Here is a 20,867-nt window from a genome sequence, read left to right as displayed (position 1 = left end):
CAAGTAATCTTGCTGTATGAACTTGGTGTTAAAAATTGTTTAGTTGAAGGTGTAGTTTTCCAAACTGATGAAAATTAATTTAACCCTGTCTCTTTGCAGTTCCCCAGATTGCCTCAGTTCCAGTTTGTTCTCAATTGCTAAGCCATGATACTAGGGAGAAAACCAGGTACCTGACAGCAATTAGATATCTGTAACACAATGCAACTGCTAAAAGCACAGAACAAGACTTCAGAGTTGAATTTCAGTCAACAAAATAGATAATGTAGTGGCCTGGACAAAGAGAGATTTGAAATCCTAAAGAATGCTAGTAGTTTTTATAGTAGGCAAAAAAAAAAAAAAAAAAAAGAGCAGAGATAAGTGCTGTTTTAATATCACTGTACCATTCTAACCAGTAAGCGTATACTGGAAAATTCTGGAATGGATGAACAAGAAGCAGGACAGCACGGTACAGGCTAAGCCTGCAGAAGCAAAGGGCTGACACAATAGCTATCATGAACAGTACACAATCACTGAAATAGCCATATATGAATGCAGGCAGGCTCAATCCTGCATCACCAGAGGTTAAGGCAAAAAAAAAAGAAAGTTTTCTATTTCACTGACTCTAAACACAATTAAGTCCCACTATCCCAGTGAATTCTGTCCCACAGTTTCAGCACCTTCAGTGGGAAAAGCAGGAAAGAAGCTCTATCTGGTGGTGTAGTTGATTGTAATAGCTTTTAAATTGCATTTAATTACAAATGCATTCTTCTCCAGCAATCAAATGAGAAAATGAAATAACAGGTAAAGGGTCAGCTGTCATGCAGACTGAACCACCTAACACTTTAAAATCAGAAAACAATTTGAAATTAGAAAACACTTGAAAAGCAATACCTTCTATCTGAAGCAAACCAGAGCTGAAGTCTATCATCAGTTCTTCTGATTTTGGCTAGAGCTCTCAGTGCTCACGACCTCAGAAATTTGACTGGGTTCTGTCGTAGAAAGTTAGCCAGATATGATAGGTGACTCAGTTAGCTGAAGCAGTTTGCAGCATTACTAGGTGCTTTGTGCAAGGAGCAGCAATGCAATTTAGTCTTTTAGGCTACAAATTATTTCTGTTCATGTCAGGACCTTTCCTGCATTTTTTGCAATTTGAAGTAAATAAAATTCAAGTCCTCCAGCCACGTCAGTACAATGTGATTGTGGCATTAAAGCCTTATTAAACAATATGATGACAATTTGTATCATCATGAATTGGGATTGCAAATTTAATAAGGCTCTTTTAGGCTCTTTGTTCCCAGTACCAGCTTGGCAGAACTCAGGGCAGTTCAATTTTGGAGCCATCTGTGGATAATACATAGTTCACATTATCACACAGTAAATATTTAAGTTTAGCTAAATATGTTTCCTTTGCTGGTATCTGGGCTACTAATCTGCTCAAACTCTGCTTCTGTCTCCATTTTCACATCCAACTAAAACAAAAAGACAAACCCCACATGTCTCCTATTTCTTTTCACTCCTAAACTGACGAGACATTTAAAGGCTGCTACTTCCGTGACTCACTGCATCATTTCTAATGTCTCTATAACGCGATAGACTGTAAATGCAGCTGAATAGTGCCAAAACTGAGTCGTTTATCTTTTTACTTGGAGAAGCAGAAGGACTCAACTTGCTTCAGTTGGAAAATATTTCAAGAAGACATGCTGAAAGGAGTTCAAAACAATTCAGCTGAAAGAAGACACTTTGTTTTCAAACTACAGTGATAGATGTAAAGGAAGTGATTGTCTCCCTGTACTCTGCGCTGGTGAGGCCACCCTTTGAATACTGTGTTCAGTTTTGGGGTTCTCACTACAAGGAGGACAATGAGCTGCTGGAGCACGTCCAGAGAAGGGCAACAAAACTGCTGAAGGGTCTGGAGAACAGGGCTTGTGAGTAGCAGCTGAGGGAACTGGGGTTGTTTAGCCTGGAGGAGACTGAGAGGAGACCTTCTTATTCTCTACAACTGCCTGAAGGGAGGTTGGAGAAAGGTGGGGGGTGGTCTGTTCACCCAACTGATAGGACAGGATGAATGGCCTTAAGCGGCACCAGGGGAAGTTTAGGTAGAATATTAGAAGAAATTTCTTCACTGAAAAGGGGAAACAATGAGCTTACTAACTAAGCAATGGATTCATTTTCACTGTGAATATTGAATGGATTCAGCAATTAAATTGCCTCAAAGACCTATTTCAAGAGCAGTTTTCTCTCCTTCTTAGTTTTCCTTTTTTACCCATTTTCCTGAATATTGCTTAGTTTCATTTTAGATGCTCCTTTGTCCTTACACAAGTGAAGAAAAAAAAGGATTTCTTACTGCTTCTACAAGCAAAATGCATCCATTCCCCAACAGAAATCCCTTCCTTCTCACTCTAAGAACAAAAGCTTTATCTTGGCCAAGTGCAAATGCTTTTAACTGTGAAGCCTGTCTTACTTTCAAATGGGAAGATTAATATCTAACATTCCATGTATCTTTCCTGCCATATGTTCAGGGGGTGTCTTACCCTTATGGTTTACAACCAAATCCATGTACTCATCATTTCTTGATTAATGTTACAGAACAGGATGATCCATAAAATGTTGGCACTGAACTTGGAACAAGATGCAAGTCACTTCCTTTATCTTGCAGTATGTTTTGCAGAGAGCAATGGAAAAAGGCAGCAGTGTTTCCTTGTCTCATTACGGGAGAAGGAGAAGGAGGAGACATATTCATGACCCATGGAAGGTCAAGGTGGGTGTGGAATCACTCTCTGGAACATCTCCCAGAAGATAAAGGAGTAACCAGAGGAACATGACCACAGTTTGCTACCTTTTGCAAGAAAGGGTGAAAAAGAACTGGATCAGGCTGCCCAGAGCAGTATGGAACCTCCTCTGGAGAGATTCCAGACCCACCTGGACACTGCAATCCTAGGCAACTTCTCTAGGTAACCTGTCTTTAGGCAGGGGGGGGTTGGACTAGATGATTTCCAGAGGTCCCTTCCAACCTCTACTATTGACATTTTGTGGAGTGTGAATGGGAAACAGATTCCTGATTCTTTCTCAAACCCTAAAGGACACCTTGTAAGAGTGCATGTGCCTCATATTAGTCATCATGGGGACAACAATGATTCTTCTTGAGAGAAGGTGCATGAAAATTCTTCCATCGCCATACAGAGCCCAGGCAAATTCTGACCTTAGGAGGCAAGTGGAGCTGAACGCCCTGCTTGAATATAGATGAAAAGCACTCTGCTTCTCAGAATCTCATCGGATCAGTTATCCTTCTCATTTCTTCTCCCACTGCAGTATCACTAAAGCAACAGAGTGTGAGGTTTCCCAGATTACAGATGTTTTTACTCCAAAAGACATAGTTCAGGTGGTTGGTTGTTTTATTTTAAATTGCATTTAAACCAAATCCAGTGGGTTGATCCACAGTGAACATTCACTGTTTTTCCTGGCTTGGACAACAGTTACGGGAGTAGCTGAACAGAAGCTTTGTTTGTAATCTCATTGGAAAGCAAGTCTGAGTTTTTTGCAGTCGATCACTGCTCGTGAGTATTTGAACTGAAGTACGTAAAAACAGTATCTAAATCTCACTGTCCATGTCATTAGCACCTTTCTACTTTCTTCACTGAAAAAAAGTTGATGCTGATCAAGTGAATTAATGGTTTTCAGTCTAACACACTTTATTAATTTAAGATGAACATGGCACCAGAGATACCTGTTTGTTTCTTCTTTGCAAAGTACTAAGTAAAATAGCCAAGATTAAAAGATTTAGACAACTTCCTTCTTTTCTGCAGTCAACAATATTTAAGAAAGTGACTAAAACCAATTTTAATAGAATGACAGAATGGTTTGTGCTGGAAGAGACCTTTAAAGGCCATCTAGTCTAATACCCCTGGTGTCAGCAGGAACATGTGCAACTAGATCAGGTTGCTCAGAGCTTCAGACAACCTCACCTGGAATCTTTGTAGGGATGGAGTATTTACCACTTCTCTGGGCAACCTGGGACAGTGTCTCACCACCTTTAGTGTAGTTAAGTTTCTTTCTTGTATCAAGTCTGAATTTCCCTCTTTCAGTTTAAAATCACCTCTTGTCCTGCCACAAAAGGCTCTGCTAAAAAGTCTGTCCTATCGTTCTTATTGGTTCCTTTTGGTACTTAAATGCTGCAATAAGGTCTCCCTAGAACCTTCTCTTCTCCAGGCTGAACAATCCCAATCAGTCTGTTCTTACAGCAGTGGTGTTTTATCTGCTGATCACTGTTGTGACCTCCTCTGGACATGTTCCAACATGTCCATGTCCCACCTGTGCTGAAGACTCCAGAGTTGGACACAGCACTTCACTTGAGGTCTCACGAGAGCAAGCAGCAGAATCCCCTCCTTTAACCTGATGGCCATTTTAATTCATCTTAAACACACCGAACACTTTCAAGGTATCTGTGACAAATACTTGTTCAGATTTGATGTTATGTAACTGTACATATTTTAATTGTGTTCTTTTGAAATCAGAAAATCCAGCAGAATGAAGGTCAAAAATCACAGCCTCGTAATCACAGGCCCTGGTTCTCATATTTGCTGGAAGGCCTACTCACCCAGCCAACCACAGTCCAGGAGGTTACTCCAGTGCATTGGTAACTTCCTGATGCAAATGGTGGATGAGCCAACTGGGAGAGGAGTGCTGCTGGATCTTATATTCACTAACGAGGAGGGTCTGGTTGAAGTGGTGAAGCTTTGGCTGCAGTGATCATGAGATGGTGGAGTTGAGGATCTTGTGTGGTAGAAACAGAATACCAAGCAGGATCACAACCTTTGATTTCAGCAGGGCCAACTTTGGACTTTTCAAGCAATTGTTAGGGAAAATCTCATGGGACAGGATACTAGAAGGCAAAGGGGCCCATGATAGTTGGCTAATATTCAAGCTCTTCTTCCAAGCTCAAGATCAGAGCATCCCAACAGGTAGGAAATCAAGAAAGTAAGCCAGGAGACCTGCATGGTTAAGTAGGGAACTGCTGAGCAAACTCAAGTGGAAGAAGAGAGTCTACAGATCATGGAAGGAGGGGCTGGCCACTTGGGAGGGTTGTAAGACTGTTGTCAGAGGATGTAGGGAGGCTACTAGGAAGGCTAAGGCCTCCTTGGAACTCAACCTTGCAAGGCAGGTCAAGGACAATAGAAAGGGCTTCTTCAAATACATTGCAGGAAAAAGTAACACTACAGGCAATGTAGACCCACCACTGAATGGGATGGGTGCCTTGTCCTGAAGATGATGCCCATGGGATGAAAACCCTTGTTGGTCAGTTTAGGGTCACCTGCTCCTCCACAGGTGCCACCTCTGACACCTGCACCCCAACATGGGGCACAAGATCTGCTTCCATAGGGAAAAACATACATGAAAGCAGTTGGGCTTTGAAACTAGAGAATTTGTACATCTTGTGAAGATCAGACTTTTCTTTCCAAACTCAGTCACTTTATAAACAGAATCAAACTTCCCCAGTCCTAGGAAACATTTTGGAGATCCTTCCTTACACCAGGCTATTAGCACAGGTTGCCTCAGGTCATTGCTTTCCTCTTGCCTACAGCCTATAACTGTCTGCACATACATAGAAACTGAATTGCTGTAAAAACACACTCCGCTGTATTTGGTTAGAAATCCTTGGGAAAATCGTGATAGCTTTACAGCTTAAATTTAAACTGTATTTTTTTTTCAGTATACAGGACTGTAGCAACCACTATAAAAATGTCAGCATTTACCAAGCATTAGTGTACATAAATACAGCCCACTTAAAGACAGGGAAAATTCGTTATGTTACAGCATAGACTACTGCTAAATGTTGCGGGGTGGGGGGGTTTAATGTAGTGCATTATTTTCAGGGAGTTCGGATAAAGTATAAATAAGGGTGGGTGAAAATTGCTTGACACATGAATCAAACTAACTGAACACTGACGTGAATCCTTCAATGGTCCACTGAACTGCAGTGAGCTATACTCCTGCCAAAATCCCTGAAATACTGACTTAATTTTATATATGCAACCATGAATCTTGACTTTCTTGACCCTTCTACAGCATATTTTCTCATTTATTTTCCTATGCATTTTTATACCAAGCAGAAGGCAGAAATTCTATTAGAATAGAGAAGCTTGCATAGAGAAGCTTGCAAAAAAAAACCAAACAAACCACAAAAAGACCAAACTCCACAGGTCATTTTGTGTAGAGACAAATTTTCTCTCTGGATCTCTGGGCTTATTGATCAGAGTCTTGAACTTTTCACCCCTTAAGCAGAACAGGCTTTCTGATCATCACAGTGTGATGCGTCTCTGTGCACAGAGGCTTCTGCTTGTGGGTAATAGATGACATTAATCATGCAGTGCTTTCCCCATTAATGTTTGCACACAAATTAGAAGGCTGCTCTGATTACATAGCCTTGATTCCTAATAATCCAATTTATACAGCCAATGTAAGTTCCAAATTCAGCCACTGATCTTCTGATGTGCAGTTTCATCTCAGCCTCACACATCAGAGGATAAAAACCACCAAGCTCAGAGCAGCAGCACCTTGATGTCATCCCAGTAAACAGCTACTCAAAAGAACATGCCTGAAACAAGCATGTCTGAATCATCCTAACAAGCCAGAAGCACTGAACTAGTAACTCCTCAGGAGCATCCCTCCAAAACATGATAAATACATACACCCCAAGAGCTGCAGGGATATGCGTGCCCTCTGTGACAGGCCACTATCACGCCATCCCAGCATCGTGGGGATTAGAAGGGACCTCTGGAGATCATCTAGTCCAACCCCCCTGCTAAAACAGAATTACCCAGAACAAGTAGCCCAGGCAGGTTTGGAATCTCTCCAGAAAAGGAGACTCCACAACCTCTCTGGGCAGCCTGGTCCAGGGCTCCTGCACCCTCAAGTATTTTCAGCATGTTCAGATGGAAACTTCTGGGTTCCAGTTTTTGCCCATTGCCTCTTGTCCTGTCGCAGGCCACCACTGAAATGAGCCTCGTCTCATCCTGTTGCCTCCTGTCCTTTAGCTATTCATCAGCATTGAGAAGATTCCCCTCTCCGTCTGCCCTTCTCCAGGCTAAACAGCCCCAGGGCTCTCAGCTTTTCCTCGGAAAGATGTTCTTCAGCAGCTTGGTAGCCCATCCTTTGGTCTTAGAAACCCTAGTTCCAGACCAGTTCGTTATATACGTATTCAGCCTAAAACTTTCTTACACCACCGTTCCGACATCCGCGCTGCACTGACACGATAGGACCGTGAACTGGGAAAACGCTTCACGGCTGCCGCTCCTGCGTTGAGGCGGCGCTTGCGCACACCCCACCGCCGTTACCTCGGAAGCAGCCGGCGGAAGTGACGCGATCACACAACTTCTTCCCCAGTTGTGCATCTGATCCCTAACTGGTGTGCGTAGGCATCTCTTTTCAGGGCGGCTGTGACCCCGCGGAGCTGGCGGGTGATGTCGGAGTCCCCGCTGACGCGGATCCGCCAGGTTCCCAGGCACCTGCTGGTCTGCGAGAAGGGCCACGCGCGGCACCCCCGCTCGCGGCACGCCTCGCATGTGCGGGACCATGCCTACAACTGCCGGGTGAGTGCGCGCGGAGCGAGGTGACCGTTGGCGGCCGCTGCTTTTGGCGGGGCGCGAGGAGGGGAGGGTGGCTGCCCGCCTGAGGCAGCTGGAGGCGTCCGCGCTCCCCCCCTGAGCGCGGCTGGAGGGGTCCCGGTGCTTGGCCAGCCGTTAGAGAGGCGCTTAGACAGCCTTCCAGGCTGTATTCTGAGAGGTGTTCCCTGTCCCCTGCAGGCACAAACTAGGAGAGAGATGACAGTGTTTTGTCAGTGCTATCTAATGAGTAGGGAAATGGTCTCAAGTTGAACCAGGGAAGGTTTAGATTGCATGTTGAACGAAACTTCTTCACTGAAAAGGTTATCAAAGGGACCGCCCGGAGAGGTGGTTGAGTCACCATGCTTAGGGACATGGTTTAGCACCAGACTTGGTAGAGTTAGGTAATGATTGGGCTCGATGATCTTAACGGTCTTTTCCAACCGACACGATGCTATGATTCTGTGAGTATCACAGGGAGCAGCGCCCACAAGTTTCTAGTCAGAGAAGCGAAGGAGTCCCTCAGGGGAGAGGGAAGTTTCCGCTGAAATCTGGCTGCAGATGTACCTTGAAAGTCCTCTTTTTTACACGTTGTCCCTCCTTCAGCCAAATTGCCATCATCAAAAACTGCTGCCTTCTCTGGAGAGGTTTCAGATGTGCCTGGACGTTACAATCCTGGGCAGCTTGCTTTAGGTGATTCTTCTTTAGCAGGGGTTTGGAGTAGATAATCTCCAGAGATCCCTTCCAACTTCTAGCATGTTGGTATTTCTTGTTTTGGATAACTTAAGACCATGTTTTTGCCAGTGCTTTTTGCAAGCTTCAGTCAGGCCTTCTTACTATTTCTTTCTTTAGTACTGTTTTTTAGCAGTTAACTTGTTCTTTCTACTTGTGTAGCAGGCAGCCCACTTGTCAGTTATTACTTGTGAATGTGTGCAATATGTATCTGTTTTCTGTGAACTTCTTTGTTTCAGAAAGAATGTTTTTTGAGGGATGGAGTGGTAAGCATGGGGATGAACTTTTCATTGCTGGTGCACAATTATGGAGAAACTTGGTGTTTGCTCTTTTCTCCCCGGCTTAAGAGTTCTTTTGATCCATTAATGAAACGCATACAGGAAAGGCTTGAAACAAAAGGGAAGTTAAAGGTAGGCAATTGAAACAAAAGACTGAGTGGTGAGTCTAGTACGAAAAGCTAGATGTTCATCCCTCAATGAAAATCAGTTTCCTGCCTTAAATTTTGTTAGTGAAGTCATACTGTATAAAATTGTGTCACCATGTTACTGTGTGGCATGTGAAATGCAAAACCTAAATAATATCTTTGCTGTACTTAGAGACTTTTTGCAAGTTGATACATTTCGAGGAGAGTAACTTGAAATTATTTTTTCTTCATCTCACTTTGGTGTAACGTACTGATACCTTTTGAAGAGAAGAATTTTTCCCATTTTACTGCTTGATTTTCTTCCAGAAGTGATTTCAGAATGTGATTTACATGATGAATTTGTTCCTAACAGGTGTCTTTTTTGATCCCTGAATGTGGCCTCCTACCTGAAGTGCTGAAAAGTACTATTGCAGATGTTGGAGAGTACTACCTGGTGAGGAGTTTATCAGTTCATGAACTGGTCTCTCACGAATTCATTGATACTTTTGTGAAGAAAGGTGAGAAGGAAACCAGAACATGACAGATGCAGTAATAGCGTATACTTTTCATCCATTTATTATTATTTATTCTGAAAAGTCTTTTAAAGGAAGGGAAAACGCAATACTAAGAAAATTCTGTCTCTTTATCTGTGTTTTTTTTTGGTTTGTGGTATGTTAGCATTTAATTCTGCTGTCGAGAGGGCTTCCACATATCCTCACACCTTTTTATTTTCACATCTCAACTTTATTCAGAATCATGAAGAAAGCAGCTCCCTTCTCCCTTTCTCATTCATGTTGCAGCACAGAGCTGTGTTAGCTGTTCTTAGCAGCAGGCAAGAGAAAAAATAGGAAAATGCACGCTTTTTTCTGGGGGACATTTGGTTGGTTTTGTTGTTTTTTTTTCAGTAATGGACCTGCAGCAGGTCATCTTAGCCAGTGAGAGCAAAAAGGATGTCAAGAAAGACACTTGATATACCAACTCGGTATTGTGTACTCGGAGTTTGTTGTTTTCATTGAGTTGGCCCAGAATGAATGTTGTACCCTTCAGATGATTGTCAGGAAGAAAAGAAAACATTAAAGGGAAAAGAGAGGTGAAATTACAGGGACTTGTATTTTCTTTGGCATAAAAGCCATTAATGAGGTTAATAGTTTTATGGAAGTAGTATGACATTTGTACACCAAATTTACAGGATCCAATTCTTGCATTTTTAAGAAATTGATTGTCGCAGATAATGCTACCAAATGTATTTAGTGATGTGAGCACCTTCTACATTGTCTTCATGTGAACAGTAGAAATGTGTCTGGGAAAAAATTGTGTTTTCCATTTTCTCAGTGGAGCAGGTGACAGGCAGGAAGAATGCCTTTTAAAATAGTGCCAGTGTGGGATTTATAAAAAATAACCAAACACTATTTTGCTTGAGAAGGTGGAAGAAAGTTGGTAAAAACAGAAGAGTTTAGAGTGATTCAAATGGTGTCTGGCATGTTTTATTATCTTGAGGTAAATCTTTCATGTTGTCATATCTGCCTTTATACACTGTAATCTCATGGTTTTCTGCTTTACTATTAAAGGTTCATGCTATGCACTTACCTATAACACCAAAATTGATCAAGATAATGCTGCAGCTCTGCTACCAAATGGTACGTTTTGGTTTTAGTAATGCATGCGTCCTGACTATGTCTTGGTTGTTGGGGTTTTTTTCATTTGGAATAATGTAAACTGGAAAATTTAATGCTTACTATACTTGCCAACTTTACTAGAAACATATAAAGCAGGAAAATATTAGTTTTAACTTTTTTCACTCCTGCTATTAAATTACTTAATATAAAGCAAGTTAAAACAAAAAAAAAGTTGTTCTAACTTGTGTGTAGTGTCAGATTGTCAATGCTTCAGCTGTAACTGCAGTTGCTACAGATGATTAGTTTTCTGAAAATACTGCATTATGACTCCTTGTTTCCTGTGAGTTTTAAAGACAGAACTTGTACGAAAACAGAAAATTATTCAGTCTCTATTCTTTGGAGTTGTGTAATGTGTTAAAATACTGTCACAGTTCCATCACAGTTTTATGACAAAATGTTCCATCTCAGGTGGGATTTTGCATGCAGAGAAAATGAAGCTATTTTGTCTTTAAATATTCATTTTATTTCTATTTTACAGTATATCAGATATAACAGAGATACAGATAGTTCTGTTAGCATCTAGCCTAAGATGCTGTAATAGGTAAATTCAGGCTTTTCAGAGGAGAAATTCTTTGTGCTGTTAGCACAATCTAGCAAAATAGGTACTGGTAGTGATTCAGTTTGTGTGATTACACACAAAAGTGGAGAAAAGGTTCACAGGATGTTAGGGGTTGGAAGGGATCTCCAAAGATTATCAAGTCCACCCCCCCTGGCAGAGCAGGAGCACATAACCATATAATCTAGTGCAGGTCACACAGGAACACATCCAGACGGGCCTTGAAAGTCTCCAGAGGAGGAGACTCCACAACCTCTCTGGGGAGCCTATTCCAGTGTTCTGTGATGCTTACAGTGCTACACCTCCTGTGCTGTAGTTTAGATCCATTGCCCCTTGTACTGGCACAGGGTATAACTGATAAGAGCCTGTCCCTTCGCTCTTGACACCCAGCCTTCAGATATTTATAAACATTTATTAAATCCCCTCTCAGTCTTCTCTTCCCCAGATTAAAAATCCCCAGGTCTCTCAGCCTTTCCTCATAAGGCAGTGCTCCAGTCCCTTCATCATCCTCGTAGCCCTCCATTGGACTCTCTCAAGTATATCCCTGTGCCTCCTGAACTGGGGAGCCCAAAACTGGATGCAATATTTCAGGTCTCACTAGGGCAGAGTAGATGGGGAGGAAACCTCCCTCAATCTGCTGGACACACTCCTCTTAATGCACCCCAGGATTATCACTGGCCTTCTTGGCCACAAGGGCACATTGCTGTCCCATGGATAACTCGTTATTCACCAGGACTCCCAGGTCCTTCTCCATGCGGCTGCTCTCCATCAGATCACTTCCCAACCTGTAGTGGTGCTGTTTATTATTCCTTCCCAGATGCAGGACTCTGCACTTATCCTTGTTGAACCCCATTAGGTTCCTCTCTGCCCAGCTCTCTGGTCTGTCCAGGTCTCACTGAATGGCTGCACAGCCTTCAGGTGTATCAGTTAAGCCTCCCAGTTTGGTATTGTCAGCAAACTTGCTGAGCAGATACTCTGTCCCCTTATCAGTGTCATTGATGAAGATGTTGAACAGGACCAGACCCAGCACTGATCCCTGGTGGACTCCACTAGTTACAGCTCTCCAGCTGGTCTTGGCACCATTGACCACCACTCTTTGGAGGTTAGTCAGTGGTGCCAGGGTTGAGGCAGTGAAGTCGGGTAGTAGAGTAGAAAAGAGTTATGACTGTCTCAGGAATAAGTGTTTCTTCTTGTATTCTAGTTCATAAGAACTCTTTGATAAAAAAAGAGTAATTTGAGTTTTAACTTTTTGTGAGAATTAATCTGGTTAATCCATTTAACTAGAGCTAAGGAGTCTGGATTACATTAGTAATACCATAGATCCAAAGATAACATTGCACAAGGTACACAGAAGACTTCAAAAGGAAGGAACTAGAAGGTTATTTGTATTGAAGTTTGGGTTTTTTTGATAGGAAAGCTAATTCTGTCAGTGGATAAGGATACTTACGAGGAGCTTGGTCTGCAAGGTCGCCCTTCTCAGTATTCTGGCAAAAAAGCAATGAGATATAGTAAGTATTATTTATATTAACAGTACTTATTTCAGATCTGTCTGTGAAGCACCTCATTAGGATGCTAAACCAGAAATGCTGATGTTTCTCTTCCCTTAAAATTGGTTGTCGTGTGGATCCTGTCTTTCCAGATGTAGATACAAGGACTTTTTCCTAATAATAAAGCAGTTATAAGGAAACGCACATTGGATCTTTTTGGTGTTCCATACAATTTTTAATTTCTGGGGGGGTTATTTATGCTGGAGTGATGTAGGACTCAAGAATTCTTTTATATTGTGCACAGTGTGTATGCCTTCTGATTTAAAAATACTAAATTAAGGTAGAGCTTAAAATTTGCACAAAATTTGTAGAAAAATAATCAGTGAAGAGACTCACCCAAGGCTGCTTGCTTGAAAGGGAGGATTGTATTATTTCTGACACACTTAAAATGGGAATCTCCCAATAGCAAGTTCTTGGAAAATGGTGTAAACTTTTAAGAGCTGCAAAGACAGAGTGTAGTTTTTAATTTTTTCATTTTTTGTTGGTAAGTAGTTAAAGCCCATGAATGCTACAGTATCTCAAATGTCTTAGAACCTGTAGTAGTTGATGGGGAATTACATAAAAAAAAAATTTAAGGGGAAATTTGTTATCTGTAATTAGAATTTCTGCAAAATGTAATATCACTTTACTATTCACATTGTGAAGTAAAATGTGTGATGAAAAATAAATACAACTTTTATCTTGGGACCAATTCATCTTGAAAAAATGTCGTTGCCATGTATGTGGATTTTGATATTAAACTCCGGCAGCTTTTTAAATGCAAATAGTTTGCCTGGCCAACAAGATAGTTTAAAGATGCTGTTGTGGGATTTCGGTCACTGCCATTTCAAAAGAAATCTCTCCCTCCAGTCACTTGAAGGCAGTCCCAGATTATATCAAAATGAGGACAGCAGGAGGTGAACGCTTATGTACATACTGGGGAGTCCTATTTGAATAATCAAATCCTTTAGAAAGATGCTATCCATGTGACTGGGAAGCTTAATGTTCTTTGGTTCCTTTGTGGGTTTTTTTGGTTCTTAATGAATTTAATGTTACTTCAGTTGATCAACAGTTACTTTTTTCCCATTTTTATAGCTATAACAATTGACTTGACTGATTCCAGCTTTCACCCTGATAGCAAGAAACACAACAGAGTGCTTTGGGCCTTGAAAGACAAGAAACCTTTAGAATTTGACATTCTGCTGGCTTGGTATGAGACAGGTAATGAAAACTAAATGTAAAATTAAAATGTAACTGACATGAAGTTGAAATTTTTGTAGTTTACCATTCTTTTCTAGTGATTGTCCAAATGCTTTTAATGTGGTTATGCTTTGAGTCTCCTCACCAGGGAAAAGGGGTGTTAGAGAGCTCCTTGAGAATACTTGCCCATCTGCTCTTTACATTTTTATTCCTTCCTAACTCTTTAAGACCAAAATGAAAAATTAAAGCTGCTTACAAGCTTATTTAGCAGTGTCCCATATTTCAAGCAAGTCCTTCATGTATCACCTCCCCTGTTTTGAGTACTAATCAGACGACAAAGATCCTTCCTTGTTTGTCACACAGAAATGGTTTAAAAGCTTGTGATCCCTATCCTTGTAGTCTTCAGGAAAGAGTCATAGTGAAGAGTGTTGCTACCGTAAATAGAGACATAAATACAGCTAAGGTTGCAGATCTTGCAGATCTTCGGGTTGTTTGGATTTATTGACCCTGAATAGAGAGAAAAATGCCTCTAGGACTGGTATCTTTCGTATACTTGTTGCTGCTAGTGTACCAAAGTTCAGGAAGAATAACATTCATTCTCTTTCTTTACATCCAAAAAACAGGTCAGGTCAATAATTCCTGAATATGAAGTTAAATCTGTATGTCTTTCTGTGAAGGAATCTTGTGCTCATAACGCACAACAGACTCTTAGTTCCTTAGTACTGACAAAAATAAAACTAACATATTTTGTTAATTAGACATAAGGCATTATATAGATTCTGGTGGAATGGGGAAAAGGGAGCTGTATTTTGTCATGAGAATCTGTGTCTGAACATTCTGTTTTCAGCCTTCCTGCTGATAACTGGTGTTTGTTGCTTTGTCCAGCACTGCTGCAAAGCACTTATGTCACTTTTCAAAAGCAGGACTTTTGCTTTTCATACCTGTTTTTTCCACTTAGTGCTTCAGGCACCAGGAGGAACAGAAAAAGGGAATATGGACTGTTTCAAGTCTTTAGTGGCAGAGGCAAAACAATTTTCTCTTCTATTGCTGTAATTTCTGTGACAGTTTTAAATGTTCATTGGCTGAAATTCATTGGCCTCCAACAAACATTTACAACATACCTGGTTGTCAACATGGAAAGCTATGTTTGTCCTGTTGGAGTCTTGACTATAGTCTTTGAGATTCCTGAAGTTAAGACTGTAGCAGCAGATTTTAAAATCTGTAATTTTTTTTCATATTTGACTAAAAATTCTAGGGCAAGGTCATACATACTTTGAAGCTGTTAGCCTATCATATGCCAACAGGAAGTGCAGGCTGAAGGAAGATGACTGCTTTAACACACTTCAGACTTAAATACATCTGTATAAAAATAGTAAATTAACAAGAATTCAGTGGCTGCTTATCTTTCTGACTGTGCTTTTGGGTACTTGAAGGATGACTGAAGAGAATCAGGTTATCCTGCCTTTTTCTACTGCCCAAGTGATTCTCCTTGATTAGATAAATATGGCTTCCATAATTTTTGGTAACAATTATTGGATATTGTATTCTGCAGTGAACTCAGTCCTGCTCTTGAATTTCTTCTGCAGGATTTAAGTGCTGCTCTGGACTTCAAACTTCTCATGAATAAGCTATTATTTCTCATTGTTACTTTTTGAAAACTCAATGCATTGTCTGGAATTCAACATTTAGGAGAATCGATTCCATGTCCATTATCTTTTTGCTTCAAAGATAAAGTTGGTTACTTATTTGTAATGTGCAATATGGTGGTTTGGGTCAGGTTTTTAGAATTTTACCTGGTGGTTTGGGTCACTTGCTAGAGTTAAAGAAACACAACCTTTCCCACAAGTCTGTTAAGGCACATCTAAATGTTGTAGCTGCACTGCGGTTAAAGACATATCACTGGTTGTTGTTTTTATTTTAGTAAAGTAAGATTTCTTTACCTTCTTCTCCTCCTCCTCTCTTCTGTCCTTGTCTCCAGACATCAGTGATATATCTGTTCTCAGACCTGTAGTCATCTGCTCACTTTTCCATTATTCAGGGGAAATGGTGTGCTGGGATGGCAGACACCTTGGCCAGGTGGGTAGGTGAGTCTCTAGGCTTGGTGATTAGATGAGCTTCCAAATATATGGTAGCTGAAGGTGATATCTCAATTTACTGTAAATCAATCATTTTTGTACAAAACCTTATGGCTCATAAATTAAGCCTGCCATCATACCAAGAAAATGAAGTATGCAGTTTGCAGTGATGGGCTAAGACCTCTCAGTATTCCTGTCCTCAGCTGAGAGAACGAAGGGAGCCACTAACCTGATAGCTGGGTGAAAGACCAAATGCCTTTTAGGACAACCAAAAGGGAAGCTGCAGTCATGAAGGCATGTTCCAGGAAAAGTTAGATAATGCTATAGCTTTCTACAGAGTGTTCCTGAGATCTGCAGGAATTATTCCATTGGAGTTGCTAGAAACCTCTTAGAAGCAGGTGTTAGTGAACTCGTGATTCTGAGATCCCTTTAGACACACAGTCGTTTTTGAGGGACTAATGTCTGAATTCATGTGAGCTTAGTTCCCTTTACCTCAGCTTAGAGCTCCATTATCGTTGAGTGCGTCTACCACATGTATTTTCCATTTGAAGCAGCAATGTCCAAGGAATTGCCAGAGATGACCTAATGGTATAAGTCATTGCCCTTCTACAGCAGCAAGTACTTGCATGTGAGCACAAAGGGAATGTATGTATGGGCATGAGTAAGGCAAAATGTTCTCTTGCCACTTGTGTATAGACGTGGGTATAGTTAAAATATGAGTGCATTTGTAGACAACTTTGTCTTGGGGAGCCGTTAGTGTGTTCCTGCATCCTTTCTTGTGTTCCTTTTCAGGAACATTCCAAATTCTTCTCATGAGTTCATTTTATTACTTGCCAAATGAATTTTGCTTGCTTTTTCTATATATGCTTGCTAGTTAAATAGTAAACTTACTGAACTATACTGAGTTGTTGGATCTTGCACTGATTTTTATTTCCAGGAAGATAAAGAAGCTGAAGGTTTATGACTTTGGCCAAAGGTAACAGCATGTAAAGAGCTTTACACCCTGCCATTTCTTGTATACATAAAATAAAGGTTTTGTGTATTCAATACTCCTTTTAAGTAGTTTTGTAACAGCTGTTTGTGGTCTTGTGTTGTTAAGGTGCAGAGGAATCCACACTGATGTCATACTTTTCAAAACACCAAATACAGGCCCTGAAGCCAAAAATAACATTCAGCACCATAAGGGACTTGCAGTGTCCAGTGTTAGACAGTAATGAACTAGAAGGCAAGCCAGAGGAGTCCTGCAGCACTGAGGAACTGTTCGAATGGCTAGGTGCTGTCTGGAATCAAGTTAGCTTGTAAGTATTTCATTTTATTGATCCTTAAATGGATTTTTAAGTAAGGAAAGATAGTTTGGCTCCACCAAACCCCCAAGGCAGCCTGTTCCAGTGTTCTGTCACCCTCACAGTGAAAAAGTATTGCCTCAGCTTCCACCCATTGCCCCTCATCCTGTCATTGGTCATCACTGAGAAGAGTCTGACACCATCCTCTTCACACTCACCCTGTACATATTTGTAAACATTAATGGGGTCACCCCTTAGTCTCCTCTTCTCCAAACTAAAGAGCCCCAGCTCCCTCAGTCTCTCCTCATAAGGAAGATGTTCTATTCCCTTAATCATTTTCATGGCTCTGTGCTGGACCTTTCCAAGCAGTTCCCTGTCCTGCTTAAACTGAGGGACCCAGAACTGGACACAATAGCCTCAGAAGGGCAGAGTAGAGGTGGGGAAGAACCTCTCTCAACCTGCTAACCACACCCCTTCTAATACACCCCAGAATGGCATTGGCGTTCTTGGCCACAAGAGCACATTGCTGGCTCACGTTCATCCTTCTATCCACTAGGAACCCCAGGTCTCTTTCCCCTTCACTGCTCTCCAACAGGTCAGTCAAATTATACCTAGGGTTGTTCTTTCCTAGGTGCAAGACTCTGCGTGTTAACTGTTAAACTGTCAGTGTCTCAAACCATGAGTTTTACCCTTTGGATTCTCACCCCCATTGCACTAGGGGGGACTGAGTGAGTTACTGGGTGGTGTTTATCAGCTTACCAGAGTTAACCATGTAGAAGATTAGAAGTATGTTTATTTTACTTTGGTGATGTTCATAGTTTTTTCTTTCAGAGAGAACAAATCATCTAGCTTTTTGTCGACCTATAGCTGCCCTCAGCCCAACACAGTGGTGGAAAAAGCATTTTTGTGCACAATCACAGGCTTTATAATTCCTGAGAAGATAACTCAGTTACTGGAGCAGCTGTGGTAAGGCCTGTCAGGAGTATATTACTAAAACACTTGTGCTCTGAGACTTCCATTTTCAGTAGTCCAGGGGACGGGGTGGGGATAAATAGAAAAATATACAAAAGGAAGATTCATTTTTCTAACTAGGAAAGAAACTGAAAGGTTGACATCAGTATAAAAAAGAAATAAACAATTTTGGATACTTCAAATTTTGAAAATTCCTTGTATTCTAGTAATGACTTTGCTTTTAATTTTAATTACTAAGGAACCATGGCTCTACTGAGCTCCTACATATTTTAAATACCCCTTCTCTATGAAAACCATATTCCCTCAAATACATCTGATTTAGTATTTTTAACTACTGATGGAAAATATTATTGAAATCCCTTTATGATATCAAAAGGAGTACTCATGGGTACTTAAAGGTTATTGCAGCCTTTAATTTACAGCAAGTTTTTTGAATCAAGTGTTTGTAACACAGGACACTGGATAGCAATGACTGAGATGAATGTAGTTGTAAATCAATGCCAAACTACATGATATTGGTGTATCACAGGTCAGTGTGTATCTATGTGTATTGTATATTGGTGCTACTGACAGCAAATTCTGGAAGCTCTTTGCTTCTCACTTGAAACAGTGCTTGAAGTGCCTGGTGGCTAACAGTTGTAGCTCTGACTCAGGACAATGTTGCTGTAGTTTTATCTGGAATATGATCTTTACTCTTGGACCAGTTGTCAACTCTCGAGCAGAAAGCTTCCCCAGGCTAGGATTGGAAGACAAATTTCTTTGGCTTTTATTTTACTTCAGAGCAGTGAATAATGTATGGTTTTGATTATATGTAATCCAGTTCCTTTCTGGAAGTACTGGTGTCAAGCATAGCCTGACTGCCTTTCTTCTTCCAATATCTTTTTTGCCCTGATAGCAACTGTCCTCAGTATGTGTTCTGCTTTCTGAAAGACAGTGCATGGTGTAGAAAATTAATAACGACTACTGTCCATGAATATAAAACTTTTTATATTGCTATAAATTGTAGGTTTGCCATGTCTAAAAATCTGGTAGAAATCATAAAGATTAGTCAATGAATCATCAAGAATCGTCAATCTTATTTAATTTCCTGATGTCTTCTGATAATAAATGCAAAAGATGATGTTCTCTGTACTAAAGGAGGATTTTTTTAAATTCCTAATTACAAATTTTCTTTGCAGTGACAGTGTCTTTATTTATTTTACTTGAACATGCTGTCTGTACCATCATAATTACTGATCTAATTTTCTCCTTACTTACAGTTGCTATTTTGGTGATCCAAAACTGGCCTATTGGCTGACCTTAACTGTGCATGGCTTTGCAGACAGCCCTGTTTCCTGGAGAGAAAGCGAACATGGATTCCACAAAGGAGGAGAGAATTTGTACAACTTTGTCATCTTCAGAAATCTGGACTACTGGCTTCAGATGGCTGTTGGAAGTTATGATGATTGTCCTCCATAAAGCGACATCTATGGAAGCTATTCCTATCTTACTGTATAGACCGAATCACATAGTTTTTATAAAACTAATTAGGTAACAAGTTAAGTACTCAGACTAGGTATTTTTCTATTACTTATAACCCTTGAAGGATGACTTACGATGAAAGGAATGGATCAATGAGGCTCAATACTGGCAAATGTAAAACCCACGTGTTCTCCATAATTTGGAGAAAAAAGGTGAAGGGGGTATGCAGCAGTGGGAGGGAGGAGCACGCATTGAGCATAGTAAAAGTAAGGGTTTACAGATCTGCTTTTGGGGTTTTGCAGATGTTACGGGTTTGACTCAGCAGCTGATTTCCAGTGCAGCTGTTCACACAAAACTCCCACACATCACATTCCTGGTGGGATTGGAAGGAGGATTGGGTTGAGATAAGAGTTTAATGGAATAATACCATTTTTTCTCAGAGCAAGCAAGCAAGCCACCAAGTGACAGGGTGAGTGGAAAAGAAAGGCAAAAAGCCCAGAAGCAAAAGAAGATAGAGAAAGCACTGGAAACAGGAAGCATCACAGGTGACAGTCTGAACTCCCAAGTCCCATCCTCCTTTGTCTCAGCCAGCTATTTCCATGGTATCTAATACCCATCAGCTGGCTGTCTTGGTTGGTGTTCCCTCCCAGCTGAATTCACAGCAGATCACAGCGGGTTATTGAAAATTGATTTTTAAGAGCCAGGGGATGGCGTGCGGGGGCCATTGCCAAAGAGGGCACACTGTAAGTCAGGCTCTAGCTGGGAACACTTTATATTAGCTTTATTTTGGCTTCAATTTTAGGAAGGCAGGTAAGCTCTAGCTGTGGGGTAGCCCTGGGAGACACAGGGAGGGGGCAGGGAAGCTGCTTTCCCATGCTGCTTGAGTGACGTAGCCCAGCTGGGGGGCAGGGCCGGTTACTGTGGGAGGTTTAAAGAGCCAGGGGATAGCGTGTGATGGCTATTGCCAAAGAGGACAAAGCCTTCTTGCAATAACTCGGGGCAGCATGTGTGGGGTAAGAAAAAATAAAGGGTTTAACGCATAATGGTCTCCACCCAACAGCAGAATATCATACTGCTGAACTCATCGAAAGTGGAGGTAGGAATCCAGACAGAGTTCCCACAGAGGGAAGTGATAATGCAGGTTGCAGGCCACTGATTGCAAGGAATGTCTTAGCCTGCTTGTAGTACCAGAGGACAGTACAATTAAACACCTGCATGCGGTGCGAGCAGGTAACTGATCTGCTCCATATGGTGCCAGAGCTTAAGGAAGAGGTAGACTAAGAAGCATTCGGGAAAGTGAAAGAGAAGTAGATGGGTGGAGTAACACCCTTATATCTCTGAGAGATGCTCACCAGAGCCAGAGGAGTCCCATGCTACATATCAGGCTGAAGGAGGAGATCACCAGG

The 20,867-nt window shown here is 41.2% G+C and overlaps 1 protein-coding gene across 1 annotated transcript; it reads left to right on the top strand.

The window, feature by feature from the left end:
* The first annotated feature begins 7,436 nt into the window (after positions 1–7,436).
* RPP40 (ribonuclease P/MRP subunit p40) lies at positions 7,437–19,458 on the top strand. The gene is made up of 8 exons (XM_054381974.1): positions 7,437–7,565; positions 9,086–9,230; positions 10,281–10,349; positions 12,357–12,452; positions 13,566–13,691; positions 16,845–17,043; positions 17,860–17,994; positions 19,260–19,458. Exons 1-8 carry the CDS (start codon positions 7,437–7,439, stop codon positions 19,456–19,458), a joined length of 1,098 nt encoding a protein of 365 aa, XP_054237949.1.
* Positions 19,459–20,867: the final 1,409 nt, after the last annotated feature.

This window comes from Indicator indicator, chromosome 6 (genome assembly GCF_027791375.1).
Source record: "Indicator indicator isolate 239-I01 chromosome 6, UM_Iind_1.1, whole genome shotgun sequence".
Taxonomy (NCBI): Eukaryota; Metazoa; Chordata; class Aves; order Piciformes; family Indicatoridae; genus Indicator; species Indicator indicator.
The sequence above is the reverse complement of the archived record's forward strand: the minus strand, read 5'-3'. Positions and strand labels throughout refer to the sequence as shown.